At 26.8% G+C, this 27399-nt stretch overlaps 1 protein-coding gene across 2 annotated transcripts; it reads left to right on the top strand.

Moving 5' to 3' along the window:
* The first annotated feature begins 686 nt into the window (after positions 1–686).
* Positions 687–25911, top strand: LOC132928944 (elongation of very long chain fatty acids protein 4-like). 2 transcript variants are annotated; one of them, XM_060993903.1, is made up of 8 exons: positions 687–999; positions 21298–21406; positions 21581–21771; positions 22154–22243; positions 22799–22855; positions 23676–23781; positions 24402–24538; positions 24626–25911. In XM_060993903.1, the coding sequence occupies exons 2-8, from the start codon at positions 21316–21318 to the stop codon at positions 24800–24802; spliced, it is 849 nt and encodes a 282-aa protein (XP_060849886.1). In that variant the 5' UTR covers positions 687–999; positions 21298–21315; the 3' UTR covers positions 24803–25911. The 2 variants fall into 2 exon arrangements, with proteins under 2 accessions (XP_060849886.1, XP_060849887.1); XM_060993904.1 differs by lacking the exon at positions 687–999 and adding an exon at positions 18842–19157.
* Positions 25912–27399: the final 1488 nt, after the last annotated feature.

Here is a 27399-nt window from a genome sequence, read left to right as displayed (position 1 = left end):
ACTCAAAAATTCAAAATCAACCTCTGAAAACTATTACAGATATAAAAAAGTAAATTTATACAAATTGATTTTATATTTTATAACGAATTATGAAAAATATATTTAATTAAACTTTATCAACTTTTATTATAACTATTAACAATAAAAAGGTATTAATTATTGTATATAAATTTAAAAAAACATTTAATTATCTGTGTATATTTGATTAATTAAACCTTTACGTGATATGTATGTACAATTTTAACTGAAACTATATTTTAATTAATTTGATGTAATAATATAAAATTAAAATCAAAAAATTTTAAAAAATTATAACTTACATATAAGATACTTGTTGAAATACATTTTTAATTTATTTTATAAGCTAATTTGACATTATATAATTTTACATAAATAATCATTTAATTAATTCATACAAAGTATAATCTATTAGTTATAAAAATGTATAATAAATAAATTTACCGGTCTAGGCGTTGTTACTTTATAAAAATAACTAATAGATAAAATAAAACAAAATATGAATATTTGCATTCTTTGTATATCAAATCTCCTACCAAGTTCAAGAAAAATTCAATAATAAAAAGAAGATATTATATATGTTTTAAATAATATTGTGTAAAGAAATTGGAGTCCAATTATACATTTAAGTTGCTCACCTCGAACTCAGCGATCATCGGTTAAGAACGCTATTCACTCAAACACAACTATCACTAATACGTGTTATCGGGTAGTGTACAGTTCGCAAATAATTTTTGCAGAACGATACAGCCTTATGTTGTATCGATTGTTCTATATTACAAACTTATAAGAAAATAATTTTGATTAGTATAAAACGAATGTGCTTAAAAATTAAAATAGTGATAGATAAAATTGGATACGTGCCGGACGATGGGATCTTCTGCTGCGTAACAAATTTGAAAATTGTCAGAATTTAAAAAATAACTGACAATAATAATTTTTCCTGTGTGGTGAAAAAATTTCATCTTCAGATAGCACAAGGTAAGTGTAAAATACCAATATTAACAACAACATTGGTATAATAAAATTATTTTTATTTTTAAATTTTTAGAACACATTGAAAATTAAAATTATATACCGATATAAACCTAAGCAAATTATTTTAGTTCCCAAATTTAATCTTAACGTAATGACTATAATAATATTCAAAATACTTGAAGTGGATATACATTTTTTTAACGTAAAATAAATTACAATTCAACAAAATAATTTACTATACTAAATTAAATTTTTTGAGAAGTAAATAGCTCAAAACAGTAAAAAAAAAATAAAAAAATATTTAATATTTTTTAAGAGGAAAGTCAACGGGAGTACATGTGCTCAAATATCATAGTACTTTAAATATGTATTCTTTGGAATTTGCACAACCTCACATCTAAAAACCTATAAGAATATCTCAATTAATTGAAAATTAAAACTATTAATTTTATGTAGTTTATTAACAAATAACACATATAGAGTACCACCATAATTAATAAAAAAAAAATCAACTTCATTATATAATACTAGTATTAAATATTCAATAAGTTAAAAATAAACAAAAAAAAAAATTAGCAATTAAAATCCAGAATAGTTGTATGTTTTATGATTGAATTTGTGTACACCTCATCATTAAGTTAGACACTGTTATGGGTGTGTTAAATTTTAATTCAACTAAAGTAATCATTGCATAACTATACCAAAAAATTATTTTGAACAGAAACGGTTTGAAAACCTTTATAAGTTATTTCTAATGGTATTATATGACTATATTAGTAATTACACCACAGAAGTATCGTCCGTATGCTACTTATCTCCTCAAGTTAAACTTAACTATGACCTCGCTTAACCTCATTATACAAACATTTTAAAGATTATGAATCGATCTAATCAAAAAATAAATATAAAACACAAAAATATGGATAAATGGGGTATTGCTTTACTGTATAGTAGTTGTCGAATAAGTCTTTGCAATGGATGTACACATTTTTGCCACTGATTTTGACAAGTTTCGTCAAAATACTAACTGAAAAATAATATAAAAAATATGTAACTGATGACTATGTATTTTATTTTTAATAATTTTTATATCAAATATAAGATCTACTTACTTGCATGTCGGATCATGTATTAAATTGTTAACAATTTTAGAGTTATAACAAAATACAGAAATCTATTTTGTCAAAAATTGTGTTGAATACATTTTCCAGTTTTTCCGTAATTTATTTTTAGTTTATTAATTTATCTTGAAAAGTACTGATAACTTCCCTAAAGTAAAAATTAGATCCACTTCAGAACCATCATAAATATTGAAAATTGAAGCATTTCTTCTGCTATAAACAGTGTCTTTAAACAAAAAATAAATAAATAAATAACATGCACACATAATTGTAAAATTGTCGTTCCACTTAGAAATTAAAAGTAGTAAAAGATAGAGAACTGAGTATTAGACACTTGTGACTTGTCTATCAGTAAATCATAATACTCATACGATATTGGCATATATCGTAAGATTGCTTTTAAAAATAATGACTAATTATCGTATAAAAAACGATAATTATTAGAAAAGCACAGTAATTAACCTCAATTGCTGATATTTCTTTAAAATGTATTGATCATTGGTAATTTTTTTTTACGCTTAGAGAAGTAACCCTCGTAAAGTACAGCTATAACAAAACTCGATTCTTTTTTTAAAAAAAAAATCATTAAAAAAACCATGAAACAATTACTATCTTTGGTTTTTGTAGAATTTAAGACGTAAATACATGATTTTCTGTGAACACATTTACGGGTGATAAACTCAAAAAGTTTCATTTATTTTTATTGAAGATCAGAAAATGAGTCTGACGATACTTAAAAGTACTCATCTCTCGATTTTCATTATACGTAATTGCGCTAAACGTAAGAAAGAAATACGGAACACTGCAGAATATTTTTAAATAAATAAATAAATAAATACATGTATTAACAAATTTATGAAAGAAATGTCTGAAATTGCAGTTTTCATGAGGTCAGAATAGCTTTTTAAATGTTATATGATTTATCATTGCTTTTAAATTCTATACTGCAATACTTGACACCATCCAGGGCTTACCGAAACGTGACCTACACTGACTACACTCAGTTTTTATAATATAATATACTGCCCGACTTATAATAATAATAATATTTGTGTGATACAATTTTGAATGTTCAAAATTCAAAATAGTATCAAATTTTAAATTTCAAATGTAAGTATATGGTTTTAGTTTTAAACTATCAAAAATAATATTTTACTGAAAATGTCAATAAGGGAACATGATAATATTGTGCATATTATGCGTAATGAACTTTACAAATTTTTATGAACATTTAAGTATAAATGTGAATGGAACGCGCTACATATTAACAACGAACATGAAATCCTACCCTTATTGTCATTGTTTTTGGCTTATATTGATCCTAACTCCACCGAAATAAATAAATTACGACGTAATTGTTTTATTATACTTTAATAAATGTGGTGCCTAGTTCAAATACTTTTTTTTTTAAATCAATTTTATTTTATTTTATTTTTTTTTTGTAATTTTGATTATTGTAAAAAGAAATAAGAATTTTCAACTTTTTCCCCTACTTTTACCAACTAGACTCAATTTACAACCTGAAACCAACTTCAAAGTTTTTGATACGAACATTTTACTACTAAAAAAACTGTATTCAGACATAAAATAAATTTTAAAAAAAAACATTGTAAAATCAATACATTCTTTTTTTGCTCAGAACCTAATATATATATATATATTACTAACTTATAACACTATACATTTTTATGATTATTAGTTTGAATAATAAATACATTTTTAATTTCTTATCCTGAAGTAGAACATTTTTTAGAGAAATTTTGAAAAGTATTTCAAACTAGTCCCTAGATAATGTATTTGTTAAATTTATTTAAAGTTTATATAATACGAGTAAATTAGTGGTTCAATGTGATGAGATACCTTTTATGACTAAACTCACTCATCATAGCTTTGAATACTTAGAAATTTATAATTAATAAACTACTCGTTAAAAATTTAAAAGTATTGAATGTTAAAAAATGTAAACAACTTTAAAAAGTGTATTGATACCAAGGAAATACAGTTTTTGTTTTCAAAAATCAAAACTCTATTCAATACCTATAACATGTGTTTACTTTTAAAAAATCACCCAGTACATTATGTTTGTATACAGTTATATAATTTCGTTTGCACATATCATCGAAGTGTGAATAATGTTTTATAGCTATAACGAAATACATGTGATCTGATCATAAATTGTATAATCCTCGGGAATATTTTATCATTCTGAGTAAAAAAAAAAAATATATATATATATATATTTAAATAATCTATGCATAAAGGTATAGGTATAATTACAATAGCGCGTGTGTATTCAACCATAATTCGAAAGTATTAAATTGTAACCAATGATCGTCATGCTCGACAATATTCGTGATGATGACATATAATTATGTCCATTTAAAGTAAAGTTGATCGTAACTAATGTCAAACGTTTCAATTAGTATTGACGCAAACGTGTTACTAACACGTACGTGTCAAGTATATAAACAAGTATATAACCCATGCAAACATTTTTCACAAAATAAATTTTAAAAATATAAACATCGAAGAAAAAAGGTTTTTAATTCATACTCTCACATATTTCTCGGCGCGCGCGCGCGCGCAATAATAATATCGGCGTGTTTTAGTATGCCGCATCAACACCGGAAATTAAATTTTTTTAGACACTTCAGATTTCATAACTCGTAAATACAATTACAATTATTCAAATATTATTGTTTTAACTCTAATTATATAGATAGATCAATTTGTAATCCAATTAGACACGCGTTAATATTGCTATATCGAATATATTGACTACCCGTGATAAAAATAATTACCCGAACCTGAACAGTTTTAAACAATACGAAAACGTTAAACGCGATCGCTTATACGATCGTATGAGAGTAAAAACAAATCGAAAGTAAACCATATTTTAGAGCATGTACAACTATTATTTTCATGCGTGTTTATGATTTATATCGATATTTGTTCAACGTTATTCGTACTTGAACTTCTGAGTAAATTTAACCATATATATATATATATATTACGATCATAATATATCGTTTTGATACGTCGCATGATTATATATGTTATCATATTCGTACTTTATATGTTTATTTCCTGGGTAACAATTTTCGTATACGATAATAACGACTAATACATATTTATCGTCGTGGTTATAATAATATAATTACTATTTAACGTTTAAAACAAAATATCGCGACCGTTATTATCGGCCACACCGAAATGTTTTTTAACGTCTTATTTCATAATTCGTCACATGCGTATGGTAATGAGTGATGACCGTTTAATATACACGAACCTCTTAACCTATGTGTACAATACAGTTCAATAAACGTAAAGAATATATATTTTTTTTTTTAATAACAATAGTAACACGTGTCATTTAGTAATAATATGTACCTTTAACTCAAAACGTATTTATATTACTGTTTATTTAATTATAATATGGTCAATTAATACACACACAATATTGTTACTCAGTCATTTGATTTATAAATGAATTAAGCAATGAGTATAGTATATATAACTATTATCGGAGGTTTTATTATTTTTCACTGAATTTCAAAATTTATTTTTTTGCTTTGATACGATATTTTAAATTATCTAAACTTAATTTTTTTCAAGATTTTAAGACTTCAAGGATTTAAAACATCTATTTAAAGTAAGTCTAGTTTTGTCCAATATTCATCAATAATTTAAATAGTTTTATATTAAAAATTGTACTCGCCTTAAAAGAAGGCAAGAAGAAGTTAAGGATTGATGAGTCGTTTGAAATTATTTTAAAATCATTTAAAAATATTAAATTTAAATTTTTTATTAGAGTAAACATTTTTATATTACGCCCCCCCCCCAGTCACGTGACAAGATTTGCGTACTATTTTTTTTACCTTAAATACAAATTAAATATTATATTATGTACTAAAACGTTTATTATTGAAATTTTTAATTTTAATTAATATTTTTTTATTCAGTTTTCCTCAAATAATTTCATAATTTATGCTTATTGATAATGATTGACAACCTACCGTTTATTAACGACTAATAAAATTGTATTTTGATAGAACTTCTTTTATAACTAGTATACTCTAAAATGAAGACCACAATACTAATAATAATTAATCGATTTTAGAAAGTATATCAAATTCTACATAAATAAATTGTTGATAAATCGCATATAACGCAACATGCATATAGCAACAGAAATTATTTATTCCAAAAAAATTATTTATTTTTTATTTAGAAATATTATATTAATATTATACAACCTATACCTTATTATGTATGTATAATATATTCTATAAGTCATTAAAATGTACAAAAAGAGGATGCCAATCCCTCTGGCAGTTGTAGGTAATTAGTGTATTATTAAGTAACACCGTATGCATATAATTATGATTATTATCGATGTTCATAAAACATGTGGTTTTTGCAATAGTTAAGTAATCTGACATAAGTCACTTCATCAGTTCGTTGTGATCAATTAATAAGCCACATTAGTTCTAATGCATACCATTATTATAGTAATAATATAGAATGTATATTAATCATTTTTATTAGAACAGTGAAACAACCATATTATAAAATCTCATAAGCAATATAAATAATATGCTTAATAAAATTACATAATCTTTATTCTGAAAAATTTCTTGAAAAAAAAAGTAATTTATTCAAATTATATAGAATTTATATTTAGTGGATAACATAACACGTGTTATTCATATTAAAACGAATCTTCTTTTTTCCGAAATAACTTAAATTTTGAGTTACCAAGATTGAGGTTGATCGGCTGTATTAAAATTATGCATTAAAAATACATGAAATAATTCGTAAAACTTAATATAAATCCATAAAATATTATACTTTGTCAGAAAACTCTTAAATAATTATTTTTAAAACAAACACAATATTTCGAAGTAAATATGGATTTATTCATATAAGATATATAGAAACACATTTTTATTTCAGTAATGTAGTTGCATGGAATAAGAAAAAAATGCATAATTTTAATTCTGTTTCACATTGTAAAATAATGATATTGAATATTTTTGGTTAGAACAACAACATTTTAATGCAAATCTGTATTTGGCTTAGAGCTTGATATGTTTAATATTATGTTTTGAGAATAGAAATAACATCATACAAATAAATATTTATAAGATAATCAGTGTCAAAACTTATAGTAGCAGAAATATCATATAATATACGCTCAAATATAGAGAAAAATAAATCTCTAAATTATTATATCAAGTCATAATATTCCAATAAACAATTTCAATTGAAAAGCAACAAAAACAAAAATATTTCAAATAAATCGAATAATTTTGACAAAATACGAGTAGCAATGAGTATAGTTATTTGACTCAGTAGATGAAGGGCAACTATATTTTAAAAAACATATAGAAAATTTACAATCTGTATTCATAATAATACGATGAGTAAATAAATTAATATTACTTTACTAAGTATGACTACACAAGAGAAGGGAGGTCTATTGACACTATACTTCCAATTCGATGTTCTTCGAGGAAATCAAGTTATATTTTTCTTTTCATTATTTAAATATAATATTTATGTATAATTATAATATTGTATAGTTTTCTTATTTATAAACTATAATTTCCCATTACTAATTTCCGTGCAAAATAATATAAATATAGGTTATAGGTTATAATATGTAACAAAATCAAAATTATAATTTGTTATTGCCATGAGCATATCAGTGCTCATTAAAAATATTTTTTTTTTTTTTTTTTTACTTTTATTTGAATTATACAATCTATACAATGTTTAGTATAATAAGCATAATGGAGAACAGAAATAGAAATAAAGTGAACAGAGGGACTTGAGTGGAGAAGCCGCCCACCGACGACACTCCGGCTTTTTTTTTTTTTTTTTTTTTTATTTTTTTATTCGAGGAGTAGGTCGCGACACCATTTCCTCTTGAGTCTTTTTGGGGGGTTTCCAGGCATTGGGTTGGAAAGATTTTTTGCAAGAATGTTCGGATGAACGTGAAGTGATTTGTGGTAGCGTTTGTAGAATTTAGAGGCGATTTCTTGTACAGTTAGCAGTTTTAAGTCAGTGTGTAAGGAGTGGTTCGAGACATAGAAAGGCGCATTTGTAATTAAGCGTAGAGTTTTATTTTGGACAACTTGAATTTTTTTAATATTAGATTTTTTTGCTGAACCCCAGATTTGGACACCGTAAGTCCAAATAGGTTTTATCAGGCTTTTGTATAGTGTTAGTTTGGTACTGATTGAGAGTTTGGATTTAGAGTTTAGAAAGTAGTTAAGGGAACGAAGTCGAGAGTTTAGCTTAATTTTGGAGGTATGAATATGGTGATTCCACGTTAATTTTTTGTCAAAGTTGATACCTAGGTATTTTGTGGTGGGTGAAGTAGGAATTTGGATGTTGTTGAATGTGATTTGAGGACACAGGCCTTGTTTTAGTGTGAAAGTTATATGGCAAGATTTGGATTCGTTAATTATTACTTTCCAGTTTTTACACCAGGATTCAATTTGAGTGAGGTGGTATTGAAGCATGTTTGAAGCTATGATAGGATTTTCATGAGTCGAGATAATTGCTTTGTCATCAGCGTATTCTGCGACAAGGGTATTAGTGGAAGTAGGCTGGTCCGCAATAAATATGTTGAATAGCAAAGGGGCTGCAATTGCACCTTGGGGAACTCCAGCTTGAATTTCGGACTGGTCAGATAAAGAGGAGCGGTATCGTACAGCGAACTGGCGCTCGTGAAGGTATGATTTAAAAAACAGGTAAAACGTAGGTGGAAGGATTTTCTTTAATTTGTATAAGAGACCATCGTGCCATACACGGTCGAAGGCCTGTGCGACATCAAGGAAAGCTGCGGTGCAATATTGTTTTTTCTCTAATGCTGATGCAATTGAGTCTGTAATTCTGTTTATTTGATGGATTGTGGAATGCTGATTTCGGAAACCAAATTGTGTATTGGGAATGGTTTTAGACTTATTAATAATTGGATTTATTCTCTTGAGGATTAGTTTTTCGAGAACTTTCGAAAAAAATGGTAGGAGACTAATTGGTCTGTATGACGAGGGGGATTCAGGAGGTTTGCCAGGTTTTGGAATTAATATTATAATAGAGGATTTCCATTGGAGTGGAAAATAGGTAAGGCGTAGAGTTGCGTTGAAGATATAAGTGAGGAGTATTATAGTCTTTTTGGGGAGGTTTTTGGCGATTTTAAATGTTATGAGATCAGATCCGGGAGCTTTTCTTTTTGGAAAAGTGGAGATGAAGTGTTGTACTTCAGCGGGAGAGAACGCTTTCGGAGGTAAGGACATTTGTAGAGGGGACGACAGAAATTCGTCAATTTCGTTATAGAAGGCGGGATTGTTTGTGGTAATGTGTGGCTTGAAGACCTCGGTAAGGTGGGTTTTGAAGGTTTCTGCTTTATCTACATCATCTATGGCCCATGTGTTATCCCGTTTTTTGAGAGGTGAGTATGAGGGTTTGTCTTTTAGGGCTTTTTTGGTAGCTCTCCATAGTGAGCCGTCTTGTGATGTAAGGGAAGTTAAATAGTTGGAGAAAGATTCATTTCTAAAGTTTGAGAGTAGTCTTTTTAGATGTGCGGAGAGAGTGTTCATGCGTCTTCTATCCGAAGGATATTTGGAAGTTTGCCATACTGCTCTTGCACGGCGTTTCTCATTGATTAGAGAGCGAATGTGCGCAGGAAGATTTAAAGAGAACGGAGGTATGGGTTTGGTAGGCGGAGTTGAGTTTTTTGCGGCAGATTGTATTGAGTTGGTTAAGTTATATATGGCGATTTCGATATCGTTTGGGGTCTTAAGTTTTATGCTTAGATTGGTCTCCTTTGTGAGGAGGTTTTGAAACTTATTCCAGTCCGTGTTTTTGTTTGTGAGTGATGATTTGGCCTCTATAATTGGAGGTGAGGAATCAATAGTGAGGAGTACCGCTGAGTGGTCCGAGTACAAAAAGTTGAAGTTTTCAATGTGCTGAAAGAGGTTGTTTGGGACTTTAGATATGAAAATATCAAGGATGTCGGGACGTTTTCTTGGGGATGTAGGCCAATATGTTGGATCGGGTGGAGAGTGAATTAGGCAGTGTTCAGAGTTTATGAAACGAAGGAGAGTATTACCTCGCGGGTTGCTGGTTCGGCAGCCCCAGTGAGGGTGTTTAGCGTTAATGTCTCCGCCAACGATGAATTTGTGGCCCAGATGTTTGAAAAAGAGTTTGAATTGATCTATTGTGATGTTATGTTTTGGTGGACAATACGCGGCGGCTATTGTAAGACGGACATGGTTTAGGGTCAGAGATATTGCACATGCTTGTATATAGTCTTTGTTGTAGTTTGTTAGAGGATAGAATTGGAGGTGTGTACGGATTAGAATTGCGGATCCGGCGTGCGCGGTACCATCGGGGTGGTTCGATGTTATTAATTGGTAGCCGGGGATATTTATCTTAGCTCGGTCTGTAAGGTGGGATTCCGATATGAGGGCTATGTCGATTCTCTTATCGTGTAATGTAGCAGTTAATTCGTTTATATGGTTTAGAATGCCGTTGCAATTCCATAGGAGAAGAATGAGGGAGTTTTTGATAGTATTATTTATCATTATGGTTTTTAAGTAGTTGTGTGATGACGGTTGTAAGAAGGGATAAGAGTGGGTTTATTATTGATTTAAATTCAGCAATAAAGTTATTAAGCGCTGCTGTGATGTCTGGTGGTTGGTCGGGGGTAGGTGTGGCATTTGACTTGGTTCCTGAAGTGATATGAGCGTAGGAGGTTTGGGGTTGGTCATGAGAGGGGAGGGGGGCTGGAGAGGTCGCCAGTGGGTTAGTTTGGTGAGTAGGGATTACATTTTGGGGGGAGAATTTTAAGGTTGGCTTACGTGATTTTTGAAGTTGCTTGTGTACTTGACATCCTCTGTAGTTGGCAGGGTGGCTTCCTTGGCAGAGTGCGCAGGTGGGAGGGACGTTGTTCGGCTTGTCGCAGGAGGAAGATTCGTGATTTTTACCGCATCGAACGCAACGTGAATTGTAGTTACAATATGTGCGAGTATGGCCGTAGTCTTGACATTTCTGGCATTGTACGAGTTCACGGCGTTTATGTGGTTCTTCAACCTTAATTTTTGTGTGAAGAATGGATGTGATGTCGAAAATTGTTTTGCAGTTTTCGTCCTTAGCCAGGTCTACAAAAAAGAGAGGGAGAGCTATCTTTGTTAGGCGCTGTTTTATGTTAACTACTTGCAAAATTGAAAAGCTGAAGTTTTCCAAGGCGGATTTTATTTCTTCACATGATGTAGATGGATGGAGGTTACGTAGTACTACCCTGAAAGGTTTTTCGTCTTGTGGTTGGTAGGTGTGAAATTGCGCATTTTTTTGGGCAGTCAAAAAGTGAATTATTTGACGATAACCATCAGAGGTGTTGGCTTGAACTTTAGTGTGTTTCTGAGTGGATTTGCAATGAAAACCGTTTTCTCCGACCAGATTAATAAGAGATTTGTATAATAGGTTGTAGTCGAGTTTTTGATTGGCAATGAAGATTGGAGGAATCTGACATTTTTGAGGAGGTGTTTTTGACGTGTCCATGTTTGTGGATTCATTGTGAGTTTGAGTGACTGTAACGGTTTCTTCTGTGGTGTCGGTATTGTTAAAATCAAAAATGTTTGAGTCTTGAAGTGCGGCAAATCGATTTGGAGAAGAAAATTGAGATTGGGTTGGAGTGTTATTTGTGTTGTTTTTGTTTCCCCGGGGTGTTCTGGGAGAGCGGAAACCATCTTCGTCTGTGGAGGCCGGAACTATCGTGTTATTTTTTATTTTTATTTTAGGGACAGTTTTATCTGTTTTGTTAGGCATAGTATAAATTGATTATAAATACAAGGCGTATAAATATGGGTTTACGTGATTTAATTAATGTGGTTAATTAATTGTTTGTATCTCTAGTTCACCATGAGGGGGACGGAAGATAAGATAGCGATAAGCTCGCGGAGAGCGCCGCGCTGGACGCGGTTTTATGTAACGTTGTAACTGTATTATGTAATGTGAATTATTACCAGTTAATTAAAAATGTCTTGATCGTCTGATTTTCTCGGAGGACTGGTCCTCTCGGAGGCTGAGAGTAGTACGCACGGATCGGTGGTACTTAGATGAATATTTTGGTACGCAATTCGAATTGACAATCAAAATTTGAGCACGGAAGAGAAGAAATATAATATCTCATTACGGAGCACATGCGCGCGTGACGACTCTCCACGGCGGAATCCATTAAAAATATAAAACGCATTATTTATACGATCCTCTTTCCCAACGAAAACAAAATTACAACTTTGGGTTTTCCAAATTATTTTGTTTGTTAACAATTAGTTGAAAAACTATCGACTTCTCAAGGTCGGAAGGCAGTTATAACATATAACTTTAAATATTGGTACTTCCTTCTTTTGATATTACACTGAACGTCTCCGTCAATAAAAATGTTTCGTGTCAAAAATAAACTAAAACAAATCCAACAATTTTACAACAGCTGAGTATCGAGTTAAGTTAATACTGTATAGCAGTATGTGGTGTTATTAAATACAATTGCGTACAGATAGTTTATCAAATGATTTAACTGTGTGTTCTCTTGATAGGGGGCAAATGTAAATTATAGGTATCACATGGAAGCTGGTTTAAATTACCGACAATGTACAATGATTAATATCTGTGGACTATAGTAATTTCCTGATATATTTTAAAATGTAATCAGTAAAATACGAAAGGTGTAATTGATGATAATTTGATGAAAATGGAAATAGGTTTGTTTTTAATCAACATTTTTATTTTGATTAATGATATTCTTATAACTATTATAATTATTCGTATAATTGCTAGCGATTGAGAAAAAATTGAATATATTTTAAATGAGCTAAAATTCACTATCACGCCCTATCACAGGAATTGTGTTTAACCAATACCATATCGACTATATACTATAACTATATAGTACTAAATACATTTTTCTACACTTTAAACACTCTTTGAGCTTATAAAATTATTTACAGAAAAGAATGTAAACATTTTTTTATTTTTTTTTTTAAAAAGAAAACGATTGATGTTTTACAGCCAAGCTTGCACAATACCGACTACTAAAATCGGTTATATTTTACATTATAATACTAATAATAATAATAATATGAGCTATATATTAATCAATATTTTAAATTATACTTGAATAAATCTTAAGTATTAAATATTAACTTTAAGTTATGTATAAATTATATAAAAATAATATAGATTCGATTAAACATAAATAAAAAAATATTAAATTTTGTTTTTATGACAAAATTATCGGTGTGCTTGTAATTAAAAAGCGTAACTATTTTAATATTACAATAATTTATAGCTATGATTTCAATCAATTTAGAGTTTAAAATATTCAATTATATGCTTGCTTCCCTACACAGGTTAGAAAAAAAAATGTTTTAATATATAGTTACACAAAAAGCCATTTTAGATTTTCTTAGATCTTAATCAGAGATTATAAGATATAACATAAATTGCGTAAAATATAAATGCTATTAAAATGCATATCGAACCGGATTGCTATACTTGTAAAATTACCTATTGTAGAGAACCTTGACTCAAGTATGACCTGCTAACCTTTTCACTATATAAGATATAATTATAATTTCTTATTTCTACATAAATGCAATTTCATTAGGTAAGTGTGTTTAGTAACAAACTTTAACACTACATTTTAGTGTAATTAATTAACATTTTTATATTGTTAAATACTATAAACAATCGAATAAGACTTTATTTAAATATTTTATACAAAATACATAAATTCAGAAAATATATTTATATTTTTTTATATATTTACATCACATAAATACATGTTTCTCATTACAATAATTAAAGTCATAGTCATAGTCATACTATGAGTAAATACGAATCTGTGCAAGAACTTATATATATATATATATATATATATACCAAATATCTAATCATTTTAACTATACTATGTACCTACTACCTGCAATATAATAATTAATGTTAATGACCAATTAGAAAGCATCACATTATAAATTTGAATTTCTATCTTAGTAAATGTTTCTCTTTTATTGTGTATGTCCAATATGCGATAGTATATAAACGATAAGTACATAAATAATTCTTTTCCAAACAAAATATTAGACGTTGTCACATCGATACAAATATTTTGTATACACGTGAATTGCATAAATACAATTTAAAGATAAAAATACAAATGCATGGTACAAACATCATTTTTCAAATAAATTGCTATAAAACTAATAATTACCACTACATAATTTTCAGTCTGTATAATAAACCTATAAAATGTTAAATTTATCCATAAAGCATTGCATTTTGTAAGATTATTAAACTAGTAACTATGCACATGTTTAATTCGAGTTAATTCTTTTTACACGATCAAATTGACAAACTTGAAAATATTTATGAACATTTAAAACATTTGCACCGACTGTAATAAAAACAAAATCATTTTAGAATATTTTATAAATTAATAATAATATTTATGTTATTTTAAAGTAAAGATAATAATCTTAAATTTTTAGTTATAAATAAACATTTTTCATTTTACCTGCCAAAAAATTTCGTATTCAAAACAACTATGTATATAAAATGATTTATTTAAGAGTAACCAATCTGTGGACTGTAACTAATAATTTTTACTACATTTAATTTTTGTCAAATCCTCAAAATATAAACCTATTTACTTGTGTAAGTTATAAAAAAGTTCGAAATGTTTTTCCCAGAGATTAGATTAGTTTAGGTCCCAGCATCTTAAAATTACAATTTTATTAAGAAATGTATAAGTAAACAATTAACATATTTTTTATACTTATTATATAACTATATAAAAACACAAATAAATCAAGTAGGTTAGGTTTCTATAGTCGCATATATGTTACTTTGTTAAAAAAAAAAATAACTAAAATACTGAATAATATAATTTATATAATACCTAAACATAAAAAAAAAATTAGAACAATTTCCAAATTACTGAATGTCAAGTTTTTAAAAAATCGTTTAACATTTAACTTATACTTGGGAAAATTATTAAGAAAATCGAAAGTTTACATTGAATTTTCTGAAACGTCTGCCCTAAAAATAAATAATAAATTAATAATCATATTATTTATTATTACATTAGAAGACTCGATCCATCGTATGAACATTTGCACTACATTTTCATGGGTATAAGTGACTAAATAGCAACTATACTCAAATGCTAACAATTATCAATATCCAAATGTGCATATTATAATACAATTACAGTTAGTGTGTCAGTGGCAAAGTGTTTAACATTTAAGACTAATGTGTTTGGATGACCGGAATGCGATCACCAATATAGTGTAGTCTGCAGTTTCATTAAAATACGCAAGGAAGTCTTTACACGCGTGTAGATGTTAAGTTTGGTGAAGTGCCTAGACAATATTATTGAACTCGAGTTATGTAAAAGACGTCATCTATACGTGTTTTTTATGTTAAAATGATTAATAGGTCTTAAAGCGTCGGCACATCGCCGGTGGTTATGAACATCTAATGTTTAAAATCATATAATTCATCTGTTTTTACAATACTATTTAACCCAACCTTATCGTTTAATAATAAGCTTACTATAATTGCATTTTAATGTGGAAATTAAATACTAAAAGCATTAGGAAAAGTGAGGTGTAAAATCACATGTGTAAATGAGACGGATCTTATTGCAGAATGACCTTCGGAAATGTCCACAAACTCGTTTTACACGAGTGAGGTAGGCCTAAGGCTTGATAGTTGTGCATTTTTGAAATAACACCAATTCTAGACCCTAGTAGAAAGTCAATGCCGTTCATTGTGTCTAATTTTCAATTTAATAATATAAAAAATACCGAACATTAGACAACATACAAAAACCTACTTTTAATAATACATAATACCAAAACATGTAAACGTTTTACTATTTAGCATTGTATCTTATGCAAGTTAAAAATGACAAGACAACCCATCAGATAATAAACAAACGAGTTTATTTGCAATCCTGACAACTGTTGTTTTAGTATTTGTAAACAAATAAAAATAGTGGGAAATAGCGGGATGAGGTTTTATCCAATCCAATCTGTCATATTATTGTTGTATTGAATCGCATTATGAAAGTACATAATAAATATTGTATGGTTTACATGTTTTGAGAATAATAGTAGTACGGCACAAAATACAATAATTTATAAAAAGAGAAAAACATTTTTAAATTTAAATTTTTTTGTCTAATTTTAATGACAGTTTAACTAAAATAAAATACTGCTTCTTCAATATTAAACTATAAAAATACAATTTAAATTCCGTGTTTTTAAATTTTTTCAAATAGATTAAATCATAAATACATGATGAAACACCATTAAAATTACAATGATATGCTTGTTTTCAAATGGATTTTATTAACTTATATGAGAGTATAATTTGTTCATAAAATAACTCTGAAAATTGTAAAACTAATTTATCGAATACGTGTAAATTAGAAGAAATACATTTAATGTAATTAAATTAAAAATTTACTATTGTGACCACAATATAATGTATATAACAAAAATGGTGCTCTACCAAATTCATAAAATTACAAGTAATACACTCTAGTAAATATCGCGATGTTTTTAGCAACTTTTGAATGTGCTAAAATAATTTAATAATTATATACGTTGTTCGCTAAAACGCGCAATTTCCTTATTACACTACAGTTTGATATAAAGTTTTGAAATAGACTTTTAAAAATTAATTATTAGGAGTTGAGGTAAATATTTTTCTTATACGTATTTTAATTTATGTCCATTACAGAGCTTATGCAAGAGTCTATAGACCATAACCAATATAATAGTTACCTATATTCATTTTAAAAGTAATACGGTTTAATAATAATATTTGTTTAGGGTTATCTACGGGACGATTATTGATCAGAATATATAATTATAGTAATGTTTATAATATTTAGAAGTCTGATAAATATGCATTAGGTTATTACATTAGTGGAATTTTTCTTTCTCTGACTATATACAAAGTGATTTACCAAGAATGCTCGTTGCTCAATACATTTTCTCAATTATTCAAAATTTGATTACAGGATTATTTTTAAATGTACTCAAATTCTTGAAATTTTTTTTTTTGTATTATTTAAGAAGTTTTCTGTGAGGATACAAATGTCTGTTTTTCAAATGAAATTATTTAGTAGATAATTTTTCTAAAATGTATCAAAATTCCAAAGAGTAGTTTTTAAGTTATTTAAGAAAAATAGGTATAATAGGTCCATGATAATGGGTTTAGCAGATATGGGGACTATTATTATAATTTTAAAATTTTAATAATTAATAAATTATAAAATTAATCCAATAATTACTAATATTACTAAATACTAATCAATAATACATTAGTATTTTATTTTTGTAAAATTATTTTTAAGAACTATTATAAACATTATAATAATTGAAACACTACTCGTTTTGAATTAGGTAACTTTAAATTTTTAAAAAAATATCCACGAAATATTATATATAGTAATAAAGGAAATTTTTCATTTGAAAAACAGAAATTTATATCACAATAGGACACTCCTAAACTAGTTTAAAATATCTCAATAATTGAAATATATGATCTAAAAGTATATTTTTAAAAATTCCAAAAATTAAAATTAAAATAAATTCAATATTAAAATGTGGGGATGGCCATACTTGATGAATCACTTTATAAAAAATAAATAAATAATGCGTACATTTATCCGGTATTGTACTTATATTCTAACAAAGTCAAGTTCAGTTAAAAAGCATTTGATTTTTTTTTTTTTTTAGTCATATTTGAGTATTAGGAACTTCAAAATGTAAATTATATGCATCAATTAATACATTTTCAGTTATTTTAAACAATACTGAAACTATACAATTTTTATGAAATGTATGAGAATTTTAGCTTTAAAAAATTAAGAATAAACATTAGTAATTAATTTATTATAATGTTTTCATATATATATATATATTATATAATATCTATCTAACAATTTTTTTGTAAAAATAACTTATAAAATAATTATAACAGAAATATAATTTTATAGTTTATAAACAAACCTATTTTGTGTGTAATTTTCCAGTATTATTCTAATTAATATCAGAAATCAATTGTCAGTTTTTGAAATATTATAAATTATAATTGAATAATTAAAATATTGCACTTGATACATTTGTTATATTTTTTGCAATTTTCCAAATTTTTTTAATTCATATGACCATTTTAAAATTAAACTATGTGACACACTTTCGATTACGGAGACTTATTCAAAATAATTTTTTTGGTGATAATAACCGTGTCGAAAACGTGTAAACCACAATTCATATGACATAATTTCATTAAAATTCTAAAATATAACTAAAACGGTTAAATATCGTGCAACTATTTTCACTTTTAACTCGTTTACGTAGATACTTTGGTACGTTTAACTAAAATATCCATTATCAATATACGTTACTCTCGAATTTAAAACGATATTTTACACGAACAATATTGTTTGACCTCATCAGAAATATTGTTATTAATTATTTTGACATTTCGAGTCATAGTATATTTTGCTCTAGTTGGGGAATAACATTTGTGTGACACTGGAACGTCGTCACCTATTCGGGAGGTCATCAGCGGAGGTATACCATTATTATACTGCAGGTATACGCACCGCCTGCCGTCCGAATGACGTAAAACTTTCTCGATCGGAAATCACACAAAATTCGTTATTTGTTTATCGGTCAAACATCATATTTCATAGCAATTAGCATAATTACCGGCGCGTTTCGTAAACACTATCCATCAGCCAATAATTACTGAAGACGTCGTCTTTAATAGTTATAACGTGAACGGTTGTCGGCTGGAGAATTCCATAATACGACCGTCGTCGCGAGTGCAGCACACTCGGTTCACATGTTGTACACGCTACCGCCCGCGAAACTCGTACGACAGTATATTCCGTAAATCGCCCCAACACAGAACGATCATCTACCGAGGACGGGCGGACATTTTTTAGTAAGAATATTTTCGATATCTGTATAATAAAACACATAACGAATATTATGTACATAATCGCCTTGACATGAATTTTTAAAGAGTTGATAATACTGGTAGTTAACAAAAAAAAAAAAAATAAAAAAAAAATATGTATCCGCGACCACACAATAATGTACGATTTTCAATTGTGAGAAATTACAACGCCGTGAACTGAACCTGATTTGTTTGTGTTACATTATTTCATGCGTAAGAGTCGTATGACTCTATCTGTGCAGATGCTGTTTCTTTTCATTATAATGTATATGGTCGTTGAGTCACGTATTATATAATCGTTACAAATCGTCTGGTCTCCGGTAGGTAGCATATTGTAATAATATTAGTCGCGTGACACCGTTTAAAAGTTAGACGATTAAAACTTTTACAATACGAATTTAAATAAGTGATAATTCGATCACTATTCGACACGAGTACCTCCTACTTGCGGCGTAATTATTATACAAACAGATACTGCATAATATACCCGTATTTTCAGCTAGGATTATAGGCACAGAAAAAGGTTACTCCGATCATTGAATAGTAATAAATAATAATTGCGCGTCTTAATATGATTGGAAATAATTTTTATGCTCATCTATAAATAAGTCATTATTCAGTAAATAATAAACTCCCACAAGGAAATAAAGAATAACAAAATAAATGTATTTAAACCACATGCCAAATTTATAATATTAAACAACACAATACCTACAACAGCGTAAAAACCTTGGTACAAAGTTATTTTTAAGCGTTATTATAATGCGTTGTATTATTATGAAAGCAATGACTGTTTATTGAAAACATTAAAAAAAGATTCTAAACAATAATTTATTTAAATAATAATGTCTATTTCAAAATTGATAAAATATTAATATTTTATTCTATTATATAAGATATATTAAAACTAAATAACGCTTTTCAAAATTAATTTTATAAAGTAATTCGCTTATACTTATAGGGCAGTTGCAAACATGTGTCTTACATTTTCTTCGCTTATATTATTGTAAATTGTATATTTTTGCTAAATAAAATTATTATTATTATTGTTATTATTAATTATAATAAGTACCTATATTGGTTAAAACTGATGAATATGAAATTTAATTTTAAGCTAATTATAGACAATATTCAAAATTTCAAATTTCTTTAATTTTTTTCGATAAATTTTGATAAAAAAATTGTTTTCTCGATCAAAAAGCTTGAAAATTGAACACAAGGTTTCTCACAATTTGAGAAAAAAATTTCATCAAAAATATCAAAATAAAAAGTATCAAAAATACGTAGGAGTAATTTTTGTTGTATAAGTGTTTGAAATTTAAATTTTACAAAATACATAACATCAATTAGAATACCAAATACAATACCTGACGACATTTCTGTAAAATTAAATGACACATACATTGGTATAACCCTGCATTTAAAAACGAAAGTATTTACAGACAACAACAAAATTATTATAATGCCATTATTTTCTTATCTTCGATAGTTATAAAAAAATAGAACATTTTTCAAAGAAAAACATGGAAAATAGTTAACTATTAAAAGATTTACAATTTATATTCTACTTTTATAAAAGACGAAATGTCATCAATGAGTGGCTTCTTCGTTCAAATTGTTCATGTTTTCTCTCTTTTTTTCACATAGTTCATACTCTTATTGTGTCTACTGGTATAGATAGTATATAATTTATAAAAAATAAAAAAATATAGATATTTTTTTTATTTTTTATATTTTTAATAAAAATATAAAACCTTGTTAACTAACGAAAAATTCATATTGAAATCTAAATAATGAAAGTATTTCATTACATTTTTTAGACAGCATAAAATGTTAACTACATATAATTCGATTTCTGAAAGACTATATTATTAAATTTTAGTTTAAGATAGTATAGGTTAATATCAAACAAAACATTTAAGCATTTGGAATTTAAAAACTATAGCACATTTTATCATTTGTATTATAAAGTCGTCGACTATTTGAAAAGATTTTAGATGGAATCTAAACAATATAGATTAATATATATTGTAATATATCTAATAACTATTCCCATATTATATTAAAACAGAATTATGATTATTTGAACTATTTAAATGGATGTTTTTTTTCTCTGTAATTTTAGGAGAACCAATCAGGCACCATGGCGAACTTGACGCAAGCAAAATTGAATCATTTCATGTCTGAAACACAAGATCAATTATTAAAATTATTCGACAAAGAACTAGTTTTTGGTAAGAAATCTAAAGTTAATTGATTATTTTTTTTTATTATTAAGCTTTAAAGTTATAAGTATCATTACCAACGTAGATACTTACGTGTTCAATAAGTTACTTATTTATAGGCTGAATCATCTTTAATAAATATATCTGCATACAACTAAAATGTTATAATTGATATTATTATAGATGAAGTGGTCGACTCGTGGCCATTTATGAGTACACCATGGCCAGTACTTTCAATATTATCTGTGTACTTATTGTTTGTATTGAAGTTCGGCCCAAATATGATGGAAAACCGGAAACCGTTTAACATAAAATATGTGATGCTTTTGTATAATGCTATACAAACACTTTATAACGGTTGGCTTGTAGTATGGGTGAGTTACCTATTATTTAATTGACTTTATTATTCTGTAATGGTATTCATAATATTCAACTCATAATAAATTATTATGATTAAAAATATATATTTAAAAAGTCCCCGTTAAAAGTTCACGTATTACGTAATATGATGTGACGTGAGAAATATCAGTAAAGATAATCAAAACCAGTTTTGAAAATATTTCTGTTTTTACAAAAATTTAAATTTTGTACACGACTTATACAAATGTACCTGTTAAAACTTATTAAACAAATCTGCAACTCTTAAATTGTGATTTTTATGAAGATGAGTACTGCATTAAGATTTAAAATGCATTTTAAACTAATATTCAATATAAACAATTATAAGTATATTACTTGATACTTTTTCAATTTTAGTTTTTTGTCACGCCTGGAGCAGTTAACTACCATATGAATCATTTATGCCATCCACTCCCTCGAAATCTCAATCAGTTTCTTATACACGAGGTAAGCAAAATTAAACTGATTAAGTTAAATATTTATGAATTCTATACATTTGTTTGTACTCAAATTAACATTTTTATTTAATTTTTTTTTTTAATAGTTAAAGAATGATATTTAAAACTTAAATACCTAATATTGCTATACATAACTAATGTACAAGAATGTCATAACTCAAAAACATTATTTTTTAAGAAAATTATTTAAAATTTAAAGTTACATTTTTTTTTGGATAAAATTCAAAAATGTTTAACATATTTCTATTCATATTTTACATATTAAATAGAAATACACATTTAATTGCGTAATTTCAAAAGTTAATTCAACAATAAAATGGTATCATCCATTTTTATTTTTTATAATAAATTAATACAATTAATAATTATTACTAAATTAATTCACGTAATAAACGTAATCTAAATATACGAATTCATTATTTGTAATAATTTTTTTAAATATCCATATTATATAAAATGTCATACTGCCCATTTAAGTATTTTATTAGACACCTCTATATGATTTTATTGTTTAATACTTACGTTGAATTTTGAAATTTTTCAGTTAAACAAAGGTTCGTGGTATTTCTTCCTATCCAAAGTAATGGATTTATTAGATACAGTAAGTATTTAGTTTTTTTTTTACTAACAAAACTAAAACATTGATAAATTAAAAATATATATTACTTTTCTCAATACGGTTAAACGACATATTTATTACCGTGTTGTTAAATACAATACGACAATATTGAACGATTCAATGCCAAAACTAATAATTCCTTAACCGAACTTCAATTATATTATGTATCAAATCATTCATATCGCAATTCATACATCAAAATTGACGTATTTTAATCCCTTAGTCACAGAAACTAAAATAAAACGGAAATTAACTCGTACATGATTGATACGATCAAACTAATTTTGTTATTAACGCACCGTTCTTATAACTAATTTCCGCCTGAATGAATGCTGCGTCATATTGATTGATTTAATAATAACACCAAACAATTCACGTTCCTCAGTAAGAACTAACGATCAAGTAAAACATCTACAATCACTATTGATATCGTATAATATTTTAAAAATTAGATTTCAATAATCATTTGGAAGTTCATTTAATACTTGCATGCGTATCACATTTACTTCACACTTGTTTACATTTTTGAAACAGGTTGTGAAATAAACGAGACAGCTAAATGCGCAAGAACTATGAACTATAGTAAAACGCGTCATAAGATTTGATTATATTATTATAATACTAAATTCAATCATTTACTAACAATTTTAGTATAAATTATAAAACGTCTTACCTTATAAAAGTATCATCAGTACAATTGTGAAACCATATGTATTTTTCTACAGAAATTCCATACATTTTCCATGACAATATTATCATTACTATTATGGAATAATTTATAAACTTGTTTATTTCATTACAGGTGTTTTTCGTCTTGAGGAAAAAACAATCGCAAGTATCTTTCTTACATGTTTACCATCATGTGAATATGGTAATCACATGCTGGGCTTATCTACGGTTCATAAAAGGTAAAAAAAAAAGAATGTTTAATTTATTTACTTATTTTTTATTTTAGAAGTAAAATATTTAACCTCGTGAAATTAACTTAGAATCATAATTTAATCGGTTAGTAGCATCATCTACTAACAATTATCAATTATTCTCTATTTTTATTAAAAAAAAAAAAACTTTAATTATTAACACCAACAATTATATTTATATTGTTTGTTTATAATTATCACGGAACTTTAATAAATCAATAAAAAAAAAAAAGAATTATTATAATTTTAATTTAGAACTTAAAATATATGTTAATAAATAATTAAGTAAAATGTATAAAAAAAATGTTCATGATTTTAATTAAGAATATAAATAAAATATTTAAAAAAACTTAAACTTTTTAATATTATAAGTGCTGAATTTTAAAATAATTACTCTATATACAAAACTTATATGTTATGTCTTATACTTTTATATATATATATATTGTTACAGTTATGTACTATGTAAATACATTTTTTTAATGTATATTTCATATTAATAAAATTAAGTTTTAGCTTATAGTAGATAGCAAAGTTCAATAATTTTGACATTAAGTAAAAACACAGATTTAATGATTACAAGATTAACAAATAAATCATTTTTTTAGGAGAACAACTGATATTTGGTGGACTCATAAACTCATTTATTCATACGGTTATGTACAGCTACTACTTTTTGTCAGCGTTGGGTCCACATATGCAAAAATACTTATGGTGGAAAAAATACTTGACACGTATGCAAATCGTAAGTTCACTTATTTGATGTAAAAATATTATTACTTTCTTGAAAATTTAATGATTTTAACCGATAATTATTATGACGTTATTTTAGATTCAATTCCTATCAATAATGGCATATAATGCTGGCCTGTACACGTTTAACTGCAATTTTCCGAGGTTATTTATGCTATACGTGATTGCTGATGTCTCATTGTTTTTGTACTTATTCTTAATGTTCTATAAAAGAACGTACGAACAAAGCCGCAAAGCAAAAGTACACGCAAATTAAACAAACAAGAAAAAATGCCTACCTTTTCATAGTTCTCATTGTTCGCGAAAATGTGATTTTCTATATTTTTTTATGTTATCAATATCTTTACAATTGTTTTGTTTTTTTCTTAGGCTAAGTACAATTTATAAGGGTTCTTTACATTATATGTTTTTTTTAAATTCACTTTGAGTACAAAGAATCACATCGCGTCGTGTAGTTAGTTGTTATATTAATAACAATAACGAAACAATATTGATGAACTATGATTTCAGTTATAAATGAAACTTATTTTCTTACTCATAAAGGCATATTGTTTTAATTAATAATGTATAATATTATATTAATATTTCAATATCTGTGTAACATCTACACATACATCTTATGTAATTAGTATTTTAAGGACTTCATGTGCTTATGACTATACAATATCACTTTTAATAACAACCGAAGATAGAGCATTGTCAATACCATGTGTATATAAGTATATATTATATTTAAATTGTTATCATTAATGTATTACAATATTCCATTTTCCTATATACTTAAGTAATGACTCTAAATGTTATGACTTATTTTATATTTGAAAAAATGTATTTATCATAAGCTTAGTATTTTGTATATGCACAATATATTTAAAAATTATTTGATAAGTTTTACTTGTTGACTTAACCATCCAAACAATTGTATGTATGTGATTTATTATTAATATGACATCATAATTTAATAGGTAGTTGATTTATAATAGGTAATTGTGTGTTAAAAGCAACATCAAAAAAAAATCTATCCTTAAGGTTAGGGTCTATCCTAAAGGATAATTAATGATTAACATATCATGAACCATAATAAATTATGATAATTATTAAAATTATAAAAATTTGCTATGTAAAAACATCATAAATTATGACATAGCCACATAGGAAAATCAATGATGTGATGATAGGATATTCTATGATGTGCTAAATATGTTATAGCTTTAACCTAATTTAGTTTCCATCGTACTTACTATTTAAAAGTTCAAGCCCCGTGGGATATTCTGTAAGTCATGATTATAATTATAAAATATTTTACTGGTGTTTTATATTTTTATCATTGAATAAATTACCGATATGTTTAAAAAAAAAAAAAAATTATCATAGCTATTTCACAATAAGACTGCTGTTTCTCGCTAAAACGTAAAATTAGTTTCTTAAAAATAATTGATTACAATTTAATAATTAAACATATAATATGAATATTTCAATAACTTAAGAAAGTGCATATCTTTAAAAGTACAGCTCAAATATTATTTTATATCATAAATTGTATACTTGTCTACATTAATATCGTTACGTATAGTTAAGTACATAATTAAATACTTATGGCTAAAGCAATATTTATGGTATAATTGATAATTATTATGTAGCTTACATTTTTTAATCATTCATCAGTATTAGTTTTAGAATATTTTATTATTGTGAGACTATTTATATATTAATAATAATCTATTTTTGTAAATTTAAAATTTCAATAATAAATAATTATTAATGATTAAATACTAATTCAGCATTATTTATTTATTTGACAAATTAAATACAAATTGTGTACATAATATATTACACAAATTGTTTGACATTGCACGTTTCTGATTTTCAACAGATCAAGTTTTTTTAACTTTATTTACAATCTATAAAAATATGTAGCATAATAAGTAAATTTGATAACAATAGATCATATCGATCATGATATAAATACGGATGGCTTCAGATGCGAATGCAGTGGTGCGGGTGTTAACCCCTACTCCCTAAACATCAGGAACAAAAAATAAATTACCTAACCTATAAATGAATAGTATGATATTTCTGAACATTTTTTCAACCCCCCCCTCTTCCTGAAATGTTTTTCGCGTCTTTTTTTATGACTTCATAAATTCGAGTGAGGAAACCGCTCATCAACAGCATCTCCTATTTTAGATATAATATTATCTTTTTTTCTTTTTTTTTATGAGTATATAACCTGATTAATAAAAATGTTTACCTAGTTGAAGTTAGATACTTAGATAGTTAGATGCGATTCTATGATTTACGATTTAGGCACTGTAGTTATTTTAATTTCTAATTAAGAAAGAGTTGACTACTAACTTGGGTTTCTAGGTTTTTGTTTTGCTTATTCTAGAACTCATTGTTATATATGTGAGTCTGGACTATTATGTTTAATTTTGTTACATGAGAATAAATTTGGCTATTATTTATATAATATTTTAATATGAGATGCAGTTGTATGGTGGATTTTACACATTATCAGTACGTATTAAACTCGTAATTTAAATCTCCTTTAATTTCGTTTCTGTTTTCTTTTTTACAATCTGGATAATGTTTCCTAAGTTTCTATAGATTTTTGAAAATTCCAAAACTATTTACAGGATGGTTACTGAATATAATTAGGTACATATTTCATATTTTGCAGGATAGTTAAGACTTTTGATACAGATGCCAGTTCATTGCTCTTTGCAACACATCTAGGATGATTATTTCAATATGTTTTATTATGGCAATAGTCTTGGCAGTTAAGACACTTGGATGTCAGTTTGTCAATTCGATATTGGAATGGCATACAATTTTAATTTTTAAGCTCGGATA

This window comes from Rhopalosiphum padi, chromosome 4, assembly GCF_020882245.1.
Source record: "Rhopalosiphum padi isolate XX-2018 chromosome 4, ASM2088224v1, whole genome shotgun sequence".
Lineage (NCBI taxonomy): Eukaryota > Metazoa > Arthropoda > Insecta > Hemiptera > Aphididae > Rhopalosiphum > Rhopalosiphum padi.
The sequence above is the reverse complement of the archived record's forward strand: the minus strand, read 5'-3'. Positions and strand labels throughout refer to the sequence as shown.

What these genes read in the sequence shown, in the direction of transcription:
- LOC132928944 (XM_060993903.1), top strand. Translation starts at nt 21,316, where the DNA reads ATGGCGAACTTGACGCAAGCAAAATTGAATCATTTCATGTCTGAAACA. An exon ending in ATCAGTTTCTTATACACGAG is followed by an intron (nt 22,244 to 22,798) that starts GTAAGCAAAATT and finishes GAAATTTTTCAG; the next exon opens with TTAAACAAAGGTTCGTGGTA. An exon ending in TAATGGATTTATTAGATACA is followed by an intron (nt 22,856 to 23,675) that starts GTAAGTATTTAG and finishes ATTTCATTACAG; the next exon opens with GTGTTTTTCGTCTTGAGGAA.